A 20,694-nucleotide genomic window follows, 5' to 3' on the forward strand; every position below is an offset into this window, starting at 1 on the left:
AGCTATCTATGTGATTGTATAAATTGATGTTTTCAATTTTTCAGTTGGTTTCTGAAGTAAGCCTTTAAGGGTTCTATTGAACTTTTTATTTAGTAGTTTCAGAGAGCAAATGGAAGGAAATATGGCAGAATCTGTCTTACAGCCTTCATGGCCAGAGATAGCAGACTACTCTTTTTCCAGATAGAAAGCAGGTCATGATTGAAGACTAGCATTCTATGTCATGTCTTAGTGTATTCAGACTGAAAATGTAATTAGATCTTCAAGTGGCAGCATAACGTATGGATGAGGTTTTGAGCATAAGTACATATGTGAATGTATGTCACTGTGTAGACACATACAGGCATAGCATGGCAGTTAATTAGCATCCTGAAACATCAGTGTACAGTTATGCGGAATTAGTTGCATTGGAAATTAAGAGTTAAGTTCAGTTTAAATATTGGAGTCTTGTTGCCATTCAAGTGGTCTAGCTATGCCAGCTGTCAATCCAGAAAGGCATGAGCTTTTTGTAGGTCCTGTGTCATATCTGCCGGCTTAGGGCAGATAGCTCAAATACCCAGAGGCGTTTCAAATGGCACTTGATGCCTGTGTTTAGGACTGAGTGTTCTGTACTTCCTTTTGTACTAATAACAACTTGAATCAAATTAATTTCACTGGCCAACTGTCCCGTTGGAAAATTAATATTAAATGAATGCTTTTGCAAAAAATAGGAATAACCAGACAAGTATGATTTTAAGGCTATCAAGGCAGAAAATAGTTTGGCTTTTTTTGTTGTTTGTTTTTTCTACTGACCTGTGTTGTGTGTGAGGCAAAACTCCTGCAGGAATACCTGTCCTGTAACAGGGTGGTTGTGTAGGCAGGTGATTTCTATAGGTTCATAGGTACTGTTTAGCCATTGCAGGTTGTCTTCTGACCCCTTTGAGAGGTAAGGTCTTGCCATTTTATCCATGGTTTGTTGAGATGTAAAAAGATTAAGTGGCTTGCCTTAAGTTGCACAAAACAAGATTTGTGGGGAGAAAAAAAGTGAATAGAGTAAGCAGAAAGTGCAGTGTAATTGAATGAAATATTCTTGAACCTCAGGGAATAGTAACTTAAACATCGTTTTTTTTCTGTCTCAATCACATGTCAATAAATCCATTAAAAAGATTGAAACAGAAAGCAGTCTACGATATCTGTATTTGTTTTTTTATTCCACTTCTTGTGGTAGGTACTGGTGATAGAACAGAAGAATGAGGATGGAACATGGCCAAGAGGTCCTTCAACTCCTAAGTAAGTTTTGAATTTAAGTCATGTTATTCACTGTAGCTTAACTATTTTCACGTTATTTTGCTTTGAAAAACCCACATTTTTAGAAATGACATTTTGTAAATTTGCCTTCAAATGTTTTAGCTGAAAATATGCCAAATAGTGTATTTGTTCGGAGTGCTGCATATTGTAGAAAATGACATAATAATGGTGAATTCCTGCATGTACGTTGCTTAATTTTGTTGATTTCAGCCGGTGATATATGTTATCCTGCTTAAAATCAGATAAAAATACCCGTGGTACAAAACTGCAAAAGTTTAGGTTTTTATTTAGGTTTCTGTTTCAAAGCATAGCGTATCTGTTAGGTGTACATAGATATATGTAGTTTATTAGTATTTTTCTTATATGTAAATATTTTCATGGATAGCTTGTACTTTTATCTCCAGAGCACAATGTTTACACGTCAGCATTATTTAAATTGCAGTCTACATTACCAGCATGCTGCTTTTGTTCTTTGTTGGGCTGTCATCAATTCACACAGTAGGATGTTCTTTTTCTTCTCTGTTCTTCCTGCTGCCATTATCAACAGCACCTTGATAATGGGAAGTGAGTCGGACAACTTGAGTGTGTTTTTTCTCATTTAGATTGATAAACTTTTTTTTAATATTGTTTCCAGAATCTAGATTATGTTCTGTTGGTTTTGAAGAACAGTTGGAACTAGTTACTAGTAAACTAACATGAACTCAACCTTACATATAGTTAACTGCGTTTATTCCTTTTGGTTGGTTCTTGAGCATATCTTTTACAAAAGTTTATTTTACATTCCTTTTATCCCTTTTGATATTCTGCATTCATATACTTGAGGTTCACTGTTGTTTTAGAACATTTTTTGTAGTATCATTTCTTGTCATTTGAAGGACAGATTCTTTGTCTTTGGTGGTTTATCTCAAGCACCTTTATTGTAGCACTGGCTTCTATTAAGTTGCTTAATGAAGTCTGAGCTCAATTTAAGCTTAGTATAACATCTTGCTGAGCAATATTATATTGTTCATGACACAAAGAATTGAGAATGTACAGAAGCAGAAAGAATGGGATGTAAAATACTTGGTTTAATCTCTGACCTCAAAAAGGTCTAGTAATGAAAATTCTGAGTCAAATTTTAGATGTAGATTTTGAAGGTCAAAAGAATTTAGATAATCGTGGATCAAAAAAATTTTGGTAGGAAGATATTCTTGGTGGTGGCACTTACCTGCTTTTATTCTGCCAAATTTCCATTCCACTTTATGGAAGGCATTCAGGAGTGTATGTAAATTAAAGAATGTGTCTTGGGACATGTTTGATCTGAGGAGACCTAAAATGGTAACCGAGAGTACTGGTGTCAAAGGAGGCTTTAAGTAAGCCAGCAAATGAGGATAAATAGTTTTACTGCAAAGCTGGGGGATGTTTTTCAGGTTTGGCAGGATTGATTGGATTTGGTATTTAGATGCATTGTAACAGTGCAAGGTTTGCAAAACTTAGTGGATTCAAATCAAAACTATCAAAAAGCAGTAATAGGGACAGATTTTTATATGTGTTTAAAACTTTATGAAAATCCAACAAATGTTTAAAGAGGTAAAAATACTAAACACTTGAGTCTTCTGTGTGAGATGCATTGGGAATATTAGTTTGTCATCACAAATAGTATGCATGCAGATATGTTCGTACAGTTCTGTCACTGGTCACACAGTGGTCTCACACCAGTTCCTGCTGAGACTACCTCTTTGTTAGTCCTTATTTAGAAGAGTACAAATTGTAAACATAAATTCTGAGGCCAGGGAATAAAATGCAATATTTAAAACAGTCAAAATATACAATAGTGGAAAGTAGGAAACATTTATAATGCTTGAAAAGGGCAGGATCATTTCAGAACATCAGCTAATATTCAGAATCACAGAGTAGTTGAGGTCAGAAGTCATCTCTGGAGATCGTCTGGTCCAACCCACCTGCTCAAAGAACGGTCACCTAAACCAGGTTGTTTGGGACTATGTCCAGTCAGGTTTTGAGCATCTTCAAGGATGGTGCTCCACAGCCTCCCTGGAAATTCCATTCCACTGATTGATAACTCTCACTGTAAAACATAATTTCTTATATTTAAATGGAATTGTTTGTGCTCGTTGCCTCCTGTCCCTTCAGCGGGCACCGCTGAGAAGGGTCTCGCTCCATCTTCTACATTCCCTCCATTTGGGTATTTCTACACGTTGGTAAGATTGCTCTGGAGCCTTCTCTTCTCCAGGCTGAACAGTCCCAGCACTCTGAGCCTCTCCACGTAGGTCAGATGCTGCAAGCCTTGATCACCTTTGTGGCCTCTCGCTGGACCTGCTCCAGTATATCCCTGTCTCTCTGGTACTGGGGAGCCCGGAATTGAACCTGGCACTCCAGGGGTGTCTCACCAGTGTTGAGGGGAGGGGAAGGATCACCTCCCTTGACCTGCTGATAATCCTTTTCCCAATGGTTGCTGGCCCAAGGACACACAGTTGTGTCATGTTCAGCTTTTTGTCCAGCAGGACCCCAGGTGCTTCTCTGCCAAGCTGCTTTCCATCTTGTTGCCCGTCCCCTGACACAGCCCAGCGTGTACTGGTGCCTGGGGTTATTCCTGCCCAGGTGCAGGCCTTTTGGCTTTCTTTTGAACTTCATGAGGTTCCTGTCTGCCCATTTCTCCAGCCTGCTGAGGTCTGGAAGTATTGGAATATGTTGTACATTCTTAAAATGTGCACAGGGTCAGTCATGCTTAGGAATAGCTGGATTTTTGGCACTCTGAGAGGTTCTGTTTACATCAACTGTTTGTATCAGCTATTGGGATGTTTGTTGCTCAGGAAGCTTGGCTTCTGTGAAACTCTTTCTAGGGAGCTCATAATGATTCTCCTGGAATGTCTTTACTGTCATCTGCTCACAAAAGAGTTATTACTCAACGTTAATGGGCAGTTCAGCAGAAAATTTTGTTATACTGTCTTTCCTGTGACTAACTGTTTCTCTGACGTCATACATGTGACAGACTAATCCATACATGGATCCCAGTTGCTTTTGGTAGCTTAGTTGCTGCTGATTGCAGTCCTTGAATGAAGACTTGTGATTTTTGTGCAGATAATTTTTTTCATATCTTTATCTTTTTATTGGAGAGTACTCTACAGATAGAAAAACAACCAATGAACCTTATTTGAATTTATTGTCATCAAGAGGATGTTTGAAAGTAAGATATAAAAAAATCTAAGGTTCAAGTGACTTAAGCAACTGTACTAAAAGTCATATTATTTGTGTTCAGGAAAAGCTGTACCAAAAATTAAAATATTTCATCCAATTATGTTTTAATTGAACTATAAAAAGATTCTAAAACTTGAGACAAGGAGAAGGAAGTGACTTAAGTTCTGAACTTCCACAAATTACCAAATAAATAGCCGGGACAAGGTTTCTATTAGGTTTTTGTTAAGAAGTTGTTAACTGCTTATGTGCAAATATAAGAGCAAGTTAAACATATGAAGAAGCTATAAACTAGGAACTTATTTTCTTCTAATTTTAGAAAAGTAGTGTTTGCTGTTTTCTTGGAAAACATTAATAAACAACTGTTAAATCTATTGATCCATCATATTCTTAAAAGATACTTATATGGTAAAAACCAAGTATTTTTAATTAATTACTAATGTACATCGGTGTGTATAGTACAAGTAACAGATTTAGTTCTGATCCATTTATTTTAGACTTCACTGTGGGATAAATCATCCTAACCAAATAGCTGACTGCTTTGCTATTTACAAATGGTCTGTTAACTTTAACAAAGGGAATACATTGATTTATTTATTTAGACCATACAAAAATTTGAAACTGTACACATTCACAGTCTTTTCTCCCTGTAATAATGAATGTTCTCTCACAATATTTGTCACATGGTAAGTTTTTTCATATTTTTTTTTAGTTCAAAATGGTATTTCTTTTTATCTTTTGAAAAACACTAAAGGCTCTTATTTGATTTTTTGTTTGTTTCTGAGCTGGATCACATTTTTAAGAGGAAAAAAGAAGAATAAATGATGCTAAGCTATCCTTTTTGAAGTCATTTAATGCTTGTGTATCCAAGTTTTTTCGGAAAAAAATATCCATGAGTCTTCAAAAGAAAAATTTTGTTTGTCTACTGAAATGAAAAGTATCATCTTTACGCAAGAGATTTAAAATCTCCTCCCCCTACCCCGCCGAAGCAGTTGCTGTGCAGACAGGTGTGCCTTTCTACTGACTTTGCTGTAAGAAAGATAATTGTGGAGAATAGAGCTAAATGGGGACTTACTCTGATGTCTTAAATTATAAAAGCAAGAGCTGTCAGAGCTTGTCTGCCAGTCAGGAGCTAGACTGCCATTTGCTGATGCATAATAACTTGTTAAACTGTGGTAACCATGTGTCTGAGCCCCTGTGGGTAAACATCAAACATCAGTAATGTACAACATTTTCAAGGTACTTTAACAAACACGTTTGTTAATATCAGTTAACGCAGGGTTGAGAAATTATTAACAAATACATGCCCTGAGCATTAATTCTTTTTTTATTGCTGCATGTTAAAATACCCACCTTTCATTCACACATCCCAAAGAAGTAGGATTAACTGAATTAGTTGTTTTTTGTAAGAAGTTGAACATACTAAAGCTTGCTTTCAAATGCTAGATTTTGTTAGCCAAATTATAACCAGACCTTTTACAGAATCAATCCTTGACAATGGAGGGACCTTTTCAGATAATCTTTCAGTCCCCCTACTCAAAGCAGGTGCAGCTGGAGCACGTTGCCCAGGACCATGTCCAGGCACATTCTTAATAACTCCAGGGATAGAAACTGCACAGCCACTCTGGTCAACCTGTTCCAGTTTTTGACCACCCTCACTGTAAAAAAAGTGTCAGTTTATCCCTTTGTTGTTGTTGTGAACATCATCTTACATTTAGATGTAATTTCATTTATTTCAATTTATACCCATGGCCTTTTGTCCCTTCAGTGGGCACCGCTGAGAAGGGTCTCGCTCCATCTTCTACATTCCCTCCATTTGGGTATTTCTACACATTGGTAAGATTGCTCTGGAGCCTTCTCTTCTCCAGGCTGAACAGTCCCAGCACTCTGAGCCTCTCCACGTAGGTCAGATGCTGCAAGCCTTGATCACCCTTGTGGCCTCTCGCTGGACCTGCTCCAGTATATCCCTGTCTCTCTGGTACTGGGGAGCCCGGAATTGAACCTGGCACTCCAGGGGTGTCTCACCAGTGTTGAGGGGAGGGGAAGGATCACCTCCCTTGACCTGCTGATAATCCTTTTCCCAATGGTTGCTGGCCCAAGGACACACAGTTGTGTCATGTTCGGCTTTTTGTCCAGCAGGACCTCAGGTGCTTCTCTGCCAAGCTGCTTTCCATCTTGTTGCCCGTCCCCTGACACAGCCCAGCGTGTACTGGTGCCTGGGGTTATTCCTGCCCAGGTGCAGGCCTTTTGGCTTTCTTTTGAACTTCATGAGGTTCCTGTCTGCCCATTTCTCCAGCCTGCTGAGGTCTGTCTGAATGGCAGCACACCTCTCTGATGTCAGCCCCTCCCCCCAGTTTTGTGTCATCTCTAGTCTTGCTGAGGTTGTTCTCTGTCCCAGTGTTCTGGTTGTTAATAAAGATTTTGAAGAGTACAGGACTTGGTATTGACCCTTGGAAGATACCACTAGTGACCGGCCTTCTACTGGACTTTGTACCACTGGCCAAAATCATTTGAGCCCAACCATTCTGCTGGTTTTCAATCCATTTCACTGTACACTTACGTTAACCGATGCTTCATCTGCTTATCTATGAAGATGTTACAGGAGACAATATCAAAAGGCTTACTGAATTTGGTATAAAGAAAATACATTGCTCCTCTGTCATCTGCCAATCTAGTAATCTCATCATAGAGAGCTACTAGGCTCGTTAACCAAGATTTCCATTTCATAAATCCATGCTGACTAGTCCTTGCCACCTTCTTGTCTTTCATGTGCCTGGAAGTGGTTTCCAGGATTAATTGCTCCATCACCTTTTGTGGAATTGAGATGAGGCAGACTGGTCTGTAGGTCTCCAGATACTCTCCCCTTACCCTCTTGAAGATATGAGTGCTATTTTCTCTCTTCCGGTTTTCTGTAGCCTATCCTAGTCAGGCAGAACCTTTGAAAAACAAAGTGTCATCACAATAACATCAACCAGCTCCCTCAGCAGTTGGTGCATCTCATCTGGCCCCATGGTCTTATGTGTCTCCATTGTGTTCAGGTGCTCCCTAACCTGATTGTCCTTCACTGCTCCAGTCAGCCTTGCTCCAGATTTTCGTTTCAAGAGGCGTGGGATTCCTGAAAACTCATCTTACTGGAAAAGACGGACACAAAGAAGGGATTGACTACCTCAGCCATTTCTGTGTTCTTTGTCGCCAGGGTCCTGCCCTGCTTAGTAGTGTGTCATGTTTTCCCTAGTTTTCCTTTTTCTGTTTGTGTGCATGTAGAATCTTGTTGTCCTTCACATCACTTCCCAAATCTAACACCAGGTAGGCTTTGGCTTTCCTGACCTCATCCCTGCATAAGTGCTTGGTATCTCTATGTTCTTCCTGGTTTATCTGCCCCTGCTTTCACTCAGACACTTTCTCTTCATGTCTGAGTTGGCTCAGGAGCTCCTTGTTCATCCATGCAGGCTTCCACCTACCTTTGATTTTCTACTTGTCAGGACGGTCTATTTTTGAGCTTAAAGGAAGTGGTCCTTGAATATCAACCACCTCTCTTGGATCTCTCTTCTGTCCAGTGCTGTATCCCATGGGACTCTTCGAAGCAGATCCCTGAGAAGGCTAAAGTACTCTCTGGAAGTCCAGGGTTGCGTTACTGCTTTCTGCCCTGCTTTCTCTCAGGATTACTGCTTTCTGCCCTGCTTTCTCTCAGGATCCCGCATTTTGCCATCTTATAGTCATTGCAGCCAAGGCCCTAACCTTCACATCCTCAACAAATTCCTCCTTGTTTTTAAGTATGGAATCTAGCCAAGCATCTGTCCTTGTTGGCTCCTCAATCACCTGTCAGGCAGTTGTCATCAATGCACTCCAGAACCTTCCTGGATTGTTTGTGCCCAGCTGTGTTGCCTCACCAGCAGGTATCACAGTGGTAAAGGGCTAGGGTGTGTGAATGTTAGGCTTCTTCCAGTTCTCCAAAGAAACTTTGTCTTTTTTTTTTTCTTTTTTTAATCCTGATCCAGGCAATCTATAGCAGGTCCACACATTGTTGGAGGAAAAGAGTTGCTCAGGTTGCAGTTGGTTTTGCTGATGTCCATATTTGTGTCTCTACTGTGGATCACTATGGGAGTTAAAGTATAAAGCAATGTAACCATAGGGTTAATGAAATAAATGAAAAGGGAAGTCAGTAGCTAATATGAGTTATTGTCTGTTTTGGCGTAGGACTACAGTAAAGTTTGATTTTTAACCTGTCTTTTGCTGGACTGTTAAAATGCTGAACTAAAACAATTCTGTGGATTTTGTTTGTTAAATAATAAAAAGCTACCTTTCAAATTTTATCTTTTGCGTAGTTCCTGATGTTCTTCTAGCTGTGTTGAGAATTTGGTTTACTTTTCTCCTGTATGTGAGAAACAAGGCAGTTTAACTGATTATTGGGAATTTTTTACAACCAGAGTTTAAAATTGATTATTTTTTTCAAGCAAATAGCTGTATTCTTTGGACATTAATACATGCTTAAGTTAGTGTACTACTAAAAGGATATATACTTTGCCTTGGAACTTCGCATTTAAAACATAATTGAGGTTTTGTTGTACGTTTAATTACTCATTTTGTCTTAGGAGATTCCTACGTCATTGTAGTTGTTTATGAGTAGATACTTTTGTTCATTGTTTTTGTACAATTGTAAAGGCAGAACTAAGTATGCCAATATGTTCAAGATTAGCACTTACTGTCTTTTCAGGGTCTTTTATTATCCTTGTTTTGATCTGATTTTTTTTTTGTTTTAAATCATCGGGGGGATTTCTGCCAATGTTGTTGCAAAGTTTTCCCACAAGTATTGAAATACATTAAAAACTGTAAAAGCTGTGAATGAATTCTGTTCTTCTCTGTACAGATGATTTAGCAATGTAAGCAGAGAGGCCGTATACCATACAGTAATAGGAATCTCTTACTGTTTCACCTGTTACTATCACTTTTTTATTTGATAGCAAATGCTATCAAAAAATAAAACTACTGATTGTCATGTTCTCTAAGAAACAAATTAACTTATTTTTAGTTTTCAGTGAAAACCAGATCTTTGTTTATGTACCTTATTCTGGTCTCTTTTAATTTTTTTAGAGAACAATTATACATTGAGTTTTTAAGTTTAAAACTATTGCATTTGAATTTGGATTAAATTGTATAAAAGCTTCAAATTTGTTTTGAGTAGTTCAGTTTCAGTTCAAAATGACTCCGTTCAGATAGCTGCTTTTAAAATAATTATATGTATGAATGTGCATAATTTAACTATAAATATCTTCAATTTAAGTAGGGTTAAACTGTCTTCAGTTTTATATCTTTCTTGTGGACATAGTCTTTGTGGTTTACTTCTTTGAAGATAATGTTCAAAGAGAATTTGGATTGATAAAGGAAATCTACAGGAAAGCTTTGTGAATGTTGGTCAGAATACTTTAAAAATTTAATAACATTTCCTTCACATGGTGATCTTTCTTTTCTTTTGGAAAAGGTTTATTAATAAAAAGTTGTAAATAAATGTGCAAATATACCCAGGAGAATTCCCTGTGTAAAAATGTTTATAACCTTGCAGAGTTTAGTTCTTGAAAGACTTAGAAAAAAATTCTGCGTGTGCAGACTTTCTTCTCTTAATGCTGTGATACGTATTTCAAAGCTTTCCAATGACAGCTGGAGCTTTTTGCAAACCAGTTGGAGTTGCGTAGGGCCCACCAAAACATGAAGGTTCATAAATTCCTTTGAGTATTCAGAGCCTTTTCCATGGTTATCTGTAAGATTTGATCAGAAAAAGGAAAACACACTGCAAGATAGTTGTATATTGTATTTAATCGTTATGCTCGAGGGTCTTTGTGATTAAAGTGATCAGTATTCTGGTATCTTTTAAAAACAGTCTTAAACAGTGGGGATCAGTGATAATGCTATTATTTTGGGGAAAAAAAGGTTTTAAAGGTTATTTAGTATTGTGCTTAATATGCTGGATTTTTTAAACAATATTAAGAAGACAATTTTAATTAAATGGTTTTATGCTGTTGTTAACCTAACCACAAGCTACGTATCTTAATTGTTTTTGTGTCTCATCTCAACATCCAGTTATGGTTAAATGAATAATTAATAAAATTTCCATGCTAGAAACTTCACATTCTACGTTTCAGAACATCAAAATATTTAGTCATACCGTAAACTGAAAACAATTTTTTTTTAGCACAGTGGCCTGTGGGGTTTTTTTGTTTGGTTGGGTTTTGTTTATAATAGCTCTATCTCTTTAACATGATATGAAAATTTGAATTACTGTGAAGCATTTCAAGTTTTAAAAGATGAAATCTGAAGGCAGCATGTCCTGAGTATTTTTAGAGCTTTGCCCACTTTTTTAAAAAATTGCTTTTCCCTGCTTGTTTATATGCATTGTGCATTTGTTAGCTTTCTTTCAGTTTTTAATATCTCAGGTTTTTTATCTAATTTATCATCTTCATATTTTTAAAGGTCCCCGGGTGCATCCAATTTTTCAACTTTACCAAAGATCTCTCCATCTCTATCAAATAATTATAACAACATGAACAACAGAAAGTAAGCAATATACCTTAAAACATTATTTAATTGCCCCAGTGTAACATAAACAAATTTCAATGTTTTGTAACTCCTAGCTTAAGGATTTTGATTTGTTTTGCAATATTTGGATTGTGAATTGTTACTGGTCACTATTTCATAGTGTAGCTATTGTAAAGCATTGATATTAGGAAATGAAACGCAGTTAAAGAGGTTTGGTAACTCAGTCCTCAGTGGAATAGGCACTAAAAAGAATGTTGAGCATTGTTAAGAAAATACGTAAAGACTTCATTTAGGAGTTTATCTTGCTAAAAATACGTTGTTGTTGTTGTAATCATGCCTGAATTTAGATGGACAACAAAAAAAAGTATAAACTACTTATGGTGGTCAGGTTTTCCCTTATTTATTGATGCTAAGGTATCGTATAGTAGCATATGTGATATTACACCTTGATTTGAGACCACTACAGCTGAATTGCTTTAGCCATAATGGTTGTCATAGTGATTATAGCCATTGATTAATTATCAGCAACTTCTGTGTCTTAGTGCTAGAAGATTTAAGAGATGTCAGTGTGATAGGTGTGCTTGAATATTACAATGAACAGAGGTGTAGTAAAAGAGGCTTCTCATTTTTAAGAGTTTTCACCTTTATATTGCAAGTCAGAAGTTTAGTAAAGAATATGATAAAACTCTAAAAGAAGAGCTTTCATATTCCAGTGGCCAACTTTGTGTGTAATCATTTTTTGTTGTACACAACTGTAAAAAAAGTTGGTGAATATAGAAAAACATGGAATTATTTCACTTTAACAGATAATGGAGCATCTTTCAATGCTTGAAACCAGAGAGCACTCATCTTTAATGCAAGCTGGGGGAAATTGAAGAGGCTTTTTCTTACAATTCATTCAAATTTAAAATATTTTTCCAAACATGGCATTTTGTGATCAAACGTGAAGATGTTAAATATTAAAAAGGTGACATAAATATTAAATATCTTATACAATATCTTCCAGTTAAATACTGCATTTATCAGAAGTGATTTTTCCTAAGGGGTGAAGCGTCACTTGTGCTTCTACCAGTTGTGAGTAGCCCCAACTCTCACTGTTAAACAGTTGCAATTCATGTATTTAACTGCAGTCTATTGTACTCTGTGTGTGAATGTGTAGTAAATAAAAAGTATATTGTATCTATGATTGTGTGAAAAATTACTTGACCAGAGCTGAGCCTCCAGCTGAGAATTAATCTCTCCTTCCCCCATTGCTTATACAAAACACAGCTGTAATGCCAAAACCAAAGCTTAACAGTTACCTTTTCCTAGGAAGCCACCATTTTAAATCAAGTCAGCAAGGCTTTCTTCCTTTTTTTTTCTGGGTTTTTTTTTTCCTCCTTTATATTTTTTTATTTTTAAATGTTAGTTTCTCCCTAGTGATGCTGTAGTTATTTTTAGGGAGCACTTATGAAACCTGTTGCTAGCTCTTGCAGCTTTTAAAGATAGTTTCTTCACTTGCTTTGGCTGAATTTATCTGAATTTATTTCTATGTGTTGGTTTATTTAGGAGCCAAAATGGGAGCTTTTAGAGCTTAAGGTAAAAATTCTGGGGTTCTTTTTGTTTGGTTGTTTTTTAACTTGAGGGTTTTCAACAGAAATATATGTTTAAAAGGAAGTGATATAAAATACAGATTTGATAAGGAATTGGTCCTTTAAAGTGTCTTAACTATAACTTCTTATAACTTGACTATAACTTCTGTAAAGTACAACACTTGTAAATCAGCTGGTAGGTACATGTTCTCTATAGTGTTATGAAATACCGGCCATTTTTCTCTTGTAACTCAAAATACTGTTTATCTGGATGTTATGTAAGGCAGATATTCAGTGCAGAAGTATATGGTTTTCTTTACAATGCAGTAATCCAATTATGATGAGTTTAAAAAGTCTAAAAATCACAAATTTATAGTTCACTACAATGTATAATACAGGAGAATTTTTAGCAGCACTTCTGTCAGAACACATGGTCAGACTGAACTAGTTCAGTGATAGAGAAGTCATATCCATTAATATACTACATATGTTAAAGTACATACAGTTGCACTAAGAATTTTTGGCTTCAGAAGATAAATGGAGAGATATATCTCTGTATTGTATTATATCATTCTAGGTTATGATCAGTTTCTTCCTATGTTCTACTCTTCTTGCAGTTACCTCCCTTGTCTAAGAAAGCACTTCCTTTCCATTAATTAATGCTATCTTCTTTTCATTACTTTCTTAATTAACTATTTATTGTCAGCTATACCCGGCATTTATTTTCATGTTTCTGCCTTATTGCCTCTTACATTGCATGTTATCTTTACTACAATAGCAAAATTACACATTTGTGGCTTTCCTGTATCCATTGGCACCCCTGTACAGACATGAGACGCTGTGACTCTAAATGAAAGATCAACACTTGTTTTGAAGATAATTTTAGCTGACAAAGCAGATTTTTGAGGCAGAAAAAACAACAGGTTGTGTGTAGTAATAGTCATAATTGCTAGTCGTTGCAAGCCTGTTTTTGCAATTATTGTAGCTTGGCTGTAGAGTACAAATTATGTTAAAAGTCTGAAATGTATCATGTTTCTTTATATGGTACACGTCTCTAATACTTGTCTAATCCTAGAAGTGTTCTGAGTAATAGCCTCAAATCGGTAAATATTTGTGTGTTGAGGTAGTCATACATTAGATGGTAGAAATAGCTTGTGCAAATTTTATCAGGTCCAGAGCCTTCATTTCTGTAAATATGGGTTTGCATTTAATGGAGTGGAGGATTCCAAATGATTGATCATTGATATTTTTTTGCCTTTACAGGTGATCTTGTTGAAAGAATAACATAGGAGGATTAGCAATAATATGTGTTAGTGGATTCAGAAGAGCAGGGAGACACACGCATCATTTAGGTCTTACTGGAATTCTGTTTATTGCTGTTACAAAGCAATACATTTCATGTCACATATGGTATTTTTTAAATTATGTGGGGAGGGGATTAAAAACAGTTGAACAGGGATTTTGCTGGGGGAATTAAATGAAAAGTTGTTTTGTTTTTGTCATTTGTAACCATTGTTTCAGGCTCCTGAAATGACTTGCTTCACTATTCAGTAGTGTCAGCTTGTCAGAAGACGGACAGCTGGCAGCTTTGTTCACATGCTTAGTATATTTCAGTATGCTCATTTCAAGAAGTATAAATGTTAATTCCATCCCCTGTAAAAACAGTTTCTTCATGTTGTGCCTGATACATAGGCAAATATTATGGGGAAGGTGATTTTTTTGTAACTTTACTTAAATAGATTATAATGTTATCTTTTGCTCTCCAGGCAATGATCATGAACAGTAACTAAGACAATGGTCTTTAGTGACGTGGGCACCTCTGGCTGCTTCAGGCATCTCTAAAAATCGATGGAACCCGATTACGGGTTTGCTAAAGGGGCTGGTCACAAAAATACATTGGCAGTGCATTAAAGTGATTGAAATATTATGGAGCTCAGTAAGTGTTCCAAACTTGTAATTTTTGGGGCTCATTCTGGCAACTCAGATTGCTTTTGCAGCACCTGTTGCTGGTATATGGCACTCCACTGTCCTTTCCAAAGCTAGTGATGCTTTCCCAAACCTCTCTGTTTCAAATCCACGCTTCCCAGAACTCCCAGCTACACAACGAATGCTCTGGGTTCATCATCATCTGAAAGCTCCTTTGAGTTTTAAAGGCAGGATACAGACGGTACATATTGAGTCATTTCAGATATGGCACATGCAACTCAAAATTTATAGATTTACAGATGATAAAATCTCATTTGGAAACCTCCCTGTACCATTTTCACTACTTCAAAAACTGTCTAGTGGTTCAAGGGTCTGAAGATAGTTTTATTTTTTCAAGTCTTGCCTTTTTTGAGAAGCGATTTCTTCTAAGAACTATCAATTTTGTTTCTGTAATTGCCCTTACTTGACTGCCCCATTCTGATGCTACCTCTCTGTTTTCCATGCATTATTTCTCCATTAGTGGCAACTTTCTAAAGGTTTTGTAGGAGAAGCAGATTCAGGTTGGGGACACGCTATCACAAGTTACTTTCTTTAGGGCATTTCTGTTTGAATGAAGTTTATGTAGGCTTGCATTGTATCTTTACTTGCTTTCCATTGTTAGCCGTTTACTACTGACTGTTAATACTTTATTTTTTTCTCCCTTCTCAAAAGCATGAAAACCAGACACATTATAATTTGAATAAAAATAATTCTTCCAGAAAAAATGAAATTTGTGGACTAAGAAGGCTGTAAAGAGATATTTCCTAGTCTGCTGCAGATAGTAGGCACTGTATCTTGCTGGATATGTTTTGATAAAATACCACAGAACCCTGAAAGAAAAATACATGAATAGACCTGACTCACGGAATGTGTAGTAACTATATTCTGTGGGCTAGTACAGAAGATGAAAGAGCTCAGAAATAGCTTTCCCTTTTGAGAGTTTGTCCCTTAGAGCAAAAGAACACTGGGGATCTCTGCATTACAGTTAGCTTGAATTGAATTACCATGATGTTACTCAGCTAAGTTGAGGAAATCTTTCACATGGAGAAACTGTAGCCAAAAGACATTAATGGCATTTCCTAGCTTTCTAGTGTCCTTCCTGAGGTGGCAGTCAGTGAAGCGGGAAAAGCTGCAGAGAAGGGAAAAGGAGAGTGAAAATCCCTAGGAAAATTACGTTGGATCTGTTTATTTACCCCTACATTGCCTAGATTTCCAAGAGAGATTTATCTTCTGTTAACTCTGTGAAAAGTGTAGTTTTGAGTCAGGTGAGGAAAGCAGTGGGGAGCAAGCAGGGCTGAAAGTAGAAGCTTCTGTGTACCCTGTACATGTGCCTTTCTATTGCCGCTGTGCACTTGAGCTGGGTTGGAGAGTTGGTTATATTGCAGAGGTTGCATTACCACCAGTGGCAACCTTGTGCTTTTTCTCTTGGGACGACTAAGGCTTGCCACCTTAAGGGAGTAGTGGCTCATTGCAGTAGCTGGACTGTAGCTGCAAAGGGAGATGGAAGTTAGTTTTCCCTGGGGGTGTCTCATGCATGGGTGAACCAGGGACTCATGATAGGGGATGGTTGACCGCAGAAGCAAGCTTGAAAGGTATGTGGGCCCTGAAGTTCAAAAAGTATTTTGTGTAAACTAGGGCTAAGCATTTAGGTTAGGATTAAGCTGCATAGGCAAAAGTAACTTTACAGAGATTTTTCATGGGGAATGACCAGTAAGCACAATGCAATTAAGCTAGTTCGGAGGCAAGCCAGAGAACAGAGAAAATGCATGTGTATGGAAAAGGGAAGGACTGACAGGAAAGTCGACTATTAAAAAGAAATGATCAGATGTAAAGTTTGAGAACAGCAGCTTTATGGACAGTGGACTATAAACTACACAGATTTCTGAGGCCATTAGAAGAGGGAGATGTTTTCTTCCCCTTCTGTTTGAAATTTGCATTAACTCATGATTAAAACAAAACAACTGTTTTTAATGAAAAGTGAGTAATTGTGCACTGGGGGGCGTCGTTGGGATTCAGTTGGATGTAAAGGGTGTGATACTGTTCAAGTATAATAGCTGGAGTGTACCATTGGGCACTTGGCATCCTCAGACCTTTACAATTCTGAATCTCAGTTATTTATCAGGACTGATTCTTTGTACTGCATATTTTCCCTTGTCGTTCTCAGCAATTGACTTTCACGTTTTTGTTCAAGTTGCTTCTAATGTGAATAATGCTTAGTGACTGCAGGAATACTCTTGAACTTTAGCCAAAGCTACTGCCACGTGCATTTCATTATGATCAGTGCCTGAAATAGTTTAAGAAAAAGTTTAACCTTTCTGGTTGATTTTTTTTTTTTTTTTTTTTTTTTTTTTTTTGTCTAACATCTGTAATATGACAGAGCATCCTCATACAAGATACTTTTTCCTTTCTAGTGTTCTCGGATATGCTTACTTTACTGTTTTGAGGGTTATTCTATATTTAGTATTTGCATTATTTCATCTGGAAACAAATTGCTTTAAATCTTAACCATTTTGCCTATTTCAGTCTTCTCCAGTTTCTCCAAACAGATGCGTCATAGAGATTTATAATGAAGTTGTTGCAAGGCATTTTGCGCATTCTTTTACCTCTCAAGGCTTTCCTGCATTTGCATGCTGGATTATGCTGTCCTAGCAGGGAAGCTATAAATAGACTCTCTGATGCAGTGAGGCAGCTATGCCACTGTGGCCGTGGAAATCTCAGCTTTCACCTGTAACTCTGCATTCCTATTCCCACCGACCTCACTCTTGCAGTAGCAGGATGCAAAAGGGACGTAAATGATTGATTGCTGCTGGTGGTGTCTAAAGTCTGAGTGTATTAAATTTGATGGAGCAATGAAGAATAGAGTAAGCTGTGAAGCTGCTCCTGTGAAAAAGGGGTAGGGATATAATAATTACAGATACTGCAGTACATTAGGTTTTGGTTGTTTGCACAGGTGACTTTTAAATTGAAATTAATGTTATTACCAAAGTTAAATACTTCTTTAAAATCCTTTCTCGTTCACAGAAGTTACTTTAACATTTTTAATTTTTCAGTTTATAAAGTACTTGTATGTATTAAAGTACTATAGAGTACATGTTTACATTGTGAAAGATATTTTGTTTTTTTACAGTGTGAAAAATTCAAACTATTGTCTCCCATCATATACTGCTTATAAGAATTATGATTATTCAGAGCCAGGAAGACATAATGAGCAGCCAGGCCTGTGTGGTCTGAGTAACTTGGGGAATACATGTTTCATGAATTCAGCAATTCAGGTATGTACTTCAGAATAAAATGAGCTTGTCTTATTACTCGGAAACTAATATCTTGTTATATTTTGTGATGTTTGGAAACTAATATTAAGAGACTCCATTAAGTAGTAGGATAGGACTAAAACTGAGGAAATACATGTATATTGGTATATTAGAAAAGTTTATTTACATAGCTGCATTCATTGTTTTCCCTGTTTCTGCACAGTGATCAGTATCAGATTTGATCAGAGTTTTACATGTGTGAACGCCTAAGCGGGATTCTTTGCTTTTTTAATGATTGCCATGCATGCATGTCATGAAAAATACTTCTTAATTTTGAGATGCACTTGAGTACAGATTGCAGTGCTGAAGTGTCAAAAAGTAGATGACAGGTGGATTACTGGGCCTTTATTTCTAATTCTCATGTACTTCTGGTGCACAGGTTAACATTCAGGAAACCTTTGAACATATTTCCCTTTGACCTTTCCCCTTTGAATAGCTGCTGTTTCATGGATGAGATACATTATAGGGATGTAATAGCTTGTTTCTTTGCTTGATTGATTGTGAGAGAAGTACTAGTATACCTAGTGTTACTCTTGCCAAGATGCAATAAACTTAGTCCTTTTACTTCGAAGTGGAACCTACAGGGGTAGATTACTTGATGATCAGAAAGAGTTAATAGTTTAATTTGGTTTTGTTTAGTTCTGGAATTCATGTTTTGTCATCAAAGCAGTCGTATGTCAAAAACCTGTAAAGTGTATTTAAGTTCTCATTGACATTTTTTTCCTGCTGAGTCTAAAGATAATAGATCTTAACCAAGCATACTTCAGAGTTAATCTCCTCCTTTGTCATCACAAGAGCTCCCAACTTACATTTGCAATTTCTTTGGGTGAAATTAAAAAAAAAAAAAAAATTAAAAAAATGTTGAATTCCTTTTTTAGCTTGTCCAAGAAAAAAGTAGTTTCAGGTACATTTGTAAGCTGAGTTTATGAAGGTGTTTAAATTTGTTCAAAAGAAGGAATATGCCATAGTTTCATAGTCTTTACAGGGTTTTTTTTATCCTATCTTTGTATATAGAACCAGAGAATAACTTGGGTTAGAAGGGAACCCAGAATGATCATGGGTTCCACCTCCTGTTTGTATCCATTACGCTAGTTCTGTCACTGCACTTCTGAGAAGAGCCGGGCTTCACTTCTCTGTAGCTTCCCATTAGGTAGCTGCATCAACCACGAGCTCTCCCCTTAATTTTGTTGTTTTCAGGTTGAACAAATGCATACAGCTCTCAGCCTTTCCTTGTATGTTGTTCTCCAGCCCCCTGACCATGTTGATGGCCCTCCTCCACTCTTTTTTTTTACGCTGGGGAGCCCTAAATAAGACAGCGCTCCAGCAGCAGTCTCACAAGTGCCAAATAGAGGAGAAGTCTTGCTTCCTTTTGCCTCTGGCTGCTATTTGCTAACTCAGCCCAGCTTGCAGTTGGCCACCTTTCCCACAGAGCTGCACTTCTGGCTTTTCCACATTTCCACAGGAAATGACCACTGGGGACGTGTTATGCAAAGCTGCTTTCTAGCCGGTCAGCCCCCAGCCTGTAGTGGTATGTGGGCTTATTCTGTGGTTATTCCATACTTATTTATATAAGACTTCCATAAAATTCAATTTATTCTTGTTTTTTAAAATATTTGTATGAGGATACTTGAGGAGAAGTTGAAAGGTGCAGGAAGTAATTGGGGGGGGGGTTTAGCATGCTGTACAAAAGATGGCTCAGCTGAAAGGGGAAAGGACACACTTTTTACAGTCCGTTCTAAATAAAAATGCTATATGTAACCTCTTTCTGAATTGTGTCATTATGCTATTGTAAAGAAAAAAATAAGAATATATTTTCATCTAGTGTGTGAACCAGAATTGTCTTTTAAAAGTTGAATTAAAAGACTATTCTTAGTACATACATAGTTAAATATTTCTTATAATGCTACACTGTTTGTCAGACTAGACTGACTAAAAACAAGGTTGATTTTGATTATCTAAACCTTTGTTAAACTTATATACATGAATTTGCATATATGTACACTGAAAAATAACCTTTTAGGTGAAAACTATAAACATGGGTTATTGCCTTTAGTTTCTTACATACAACTTAAACTTACTACAATTCACATCAACATCCTATTTTGTTAACTGGATTTAATTCTGAGGTCTGTGTTCTAAATCATGTCAGCTTTGACTTCATTGCTTTTCAGTTATATCTAGGGAATCAAGTGTTCAAATAAGTTCTGATAAATGGTGGTGTAAATTAATGAATACAATTTTGCAGATTAACAGGGCAGTGCTCTGGGTAAGAGAATTAGGTGTTTATTGAGCAGTGCAACTTTTAGTTTGGCATTAGTACCTTTAGTATGTCCTTGATGGTGTGTTTTTTTAAATGTCTTATTTGTCAGCTTTCTTAGCAAGGAAGTGTAAAGTATCTTTCAGTTCCACCTAATATCTGTCAAAGAAAGTATTGCTTAGAGTTTAATGTTACCTAAGAAATCCGTGAATGTGCTTTTTAGTGAAAGCATGACATGTTCTTAACACACTACAGTCTTGCAGACTGCAAGTTCTACTGTTGTCTTCCTCTTGCCACCAGTTAACTTCTACCTTTTTTTCCAGTTACACTGAAAGCACACAATTCACTACACTAATTTGCTATTAATTTCACCTCCTGCTGTTACTGGAGTAACATTGCATTATTCTGGCTAGAGGTGTAATGCCTATGGCCGAAGCACTCCAAACAAATTTGATCTTGGAAGCAACAAAGGACTGGGCCCAGATAGTATGTGGATGGCAGACTAGGGAAATTCTGCTTGGGAATATTGGGAGCCCTAGGCTTTGACCTAGGTGATGGAGCAAAATGCACCCTCAGCAAGACT

General features: G+C 37.0%; 1 protein-coding gene across 3 annotated transcripts in view; it reads left to right on the forward strand.

Moving 5' to 3' along the window:
- The window catches only part of USP15 (ubiquitin specific peptidase 15), a 70,227-nt gene that overhangs the window by 31,417 nt on the left and 18,116 nt on the right, over positions 1-20,694 (forward strand). For 2 of the 3 annotated variants that reach the window (XR_008732309.1, XM_055710758.1), the window contains exons 6-8: positions 1,205-1,266; positions 10,942-11,025; positions 17,671-17,815. Coding sequence is in view for 2 of the 3 variants with exons in the window: in XM_055710758.1 (XP_055566733.1) it covers positions 1,205-1,266; positions 10,942-11,025; positions 17,671-17,815 (291 nt within the window). In the remaining variant the exon portion in view is untranslated. Of the gene's footprint in view, positions 1-1,204; positions 1,267-10,941; positions 11,026-11,813; positions 12,187-17,670; positions 17,816-20,694 lie in introns of those variants that run through there. The other variant, XM_055710759.1, reaches the window with a different exon arrangement.

Source organism: Falco cherrug, chromosome 5, assembly GCF_023634085.1.
Source record: "Falco cherrug isolate bFalChe1 chromosome 5, bFalChe1.pri, whole genome shotgun sequence".
Taxonomy (NCBI): Eukaryota; Metazoa; Chordata; class Aves; order Falconiformes; family Falconidae; genus Falco; species Falco cherrug.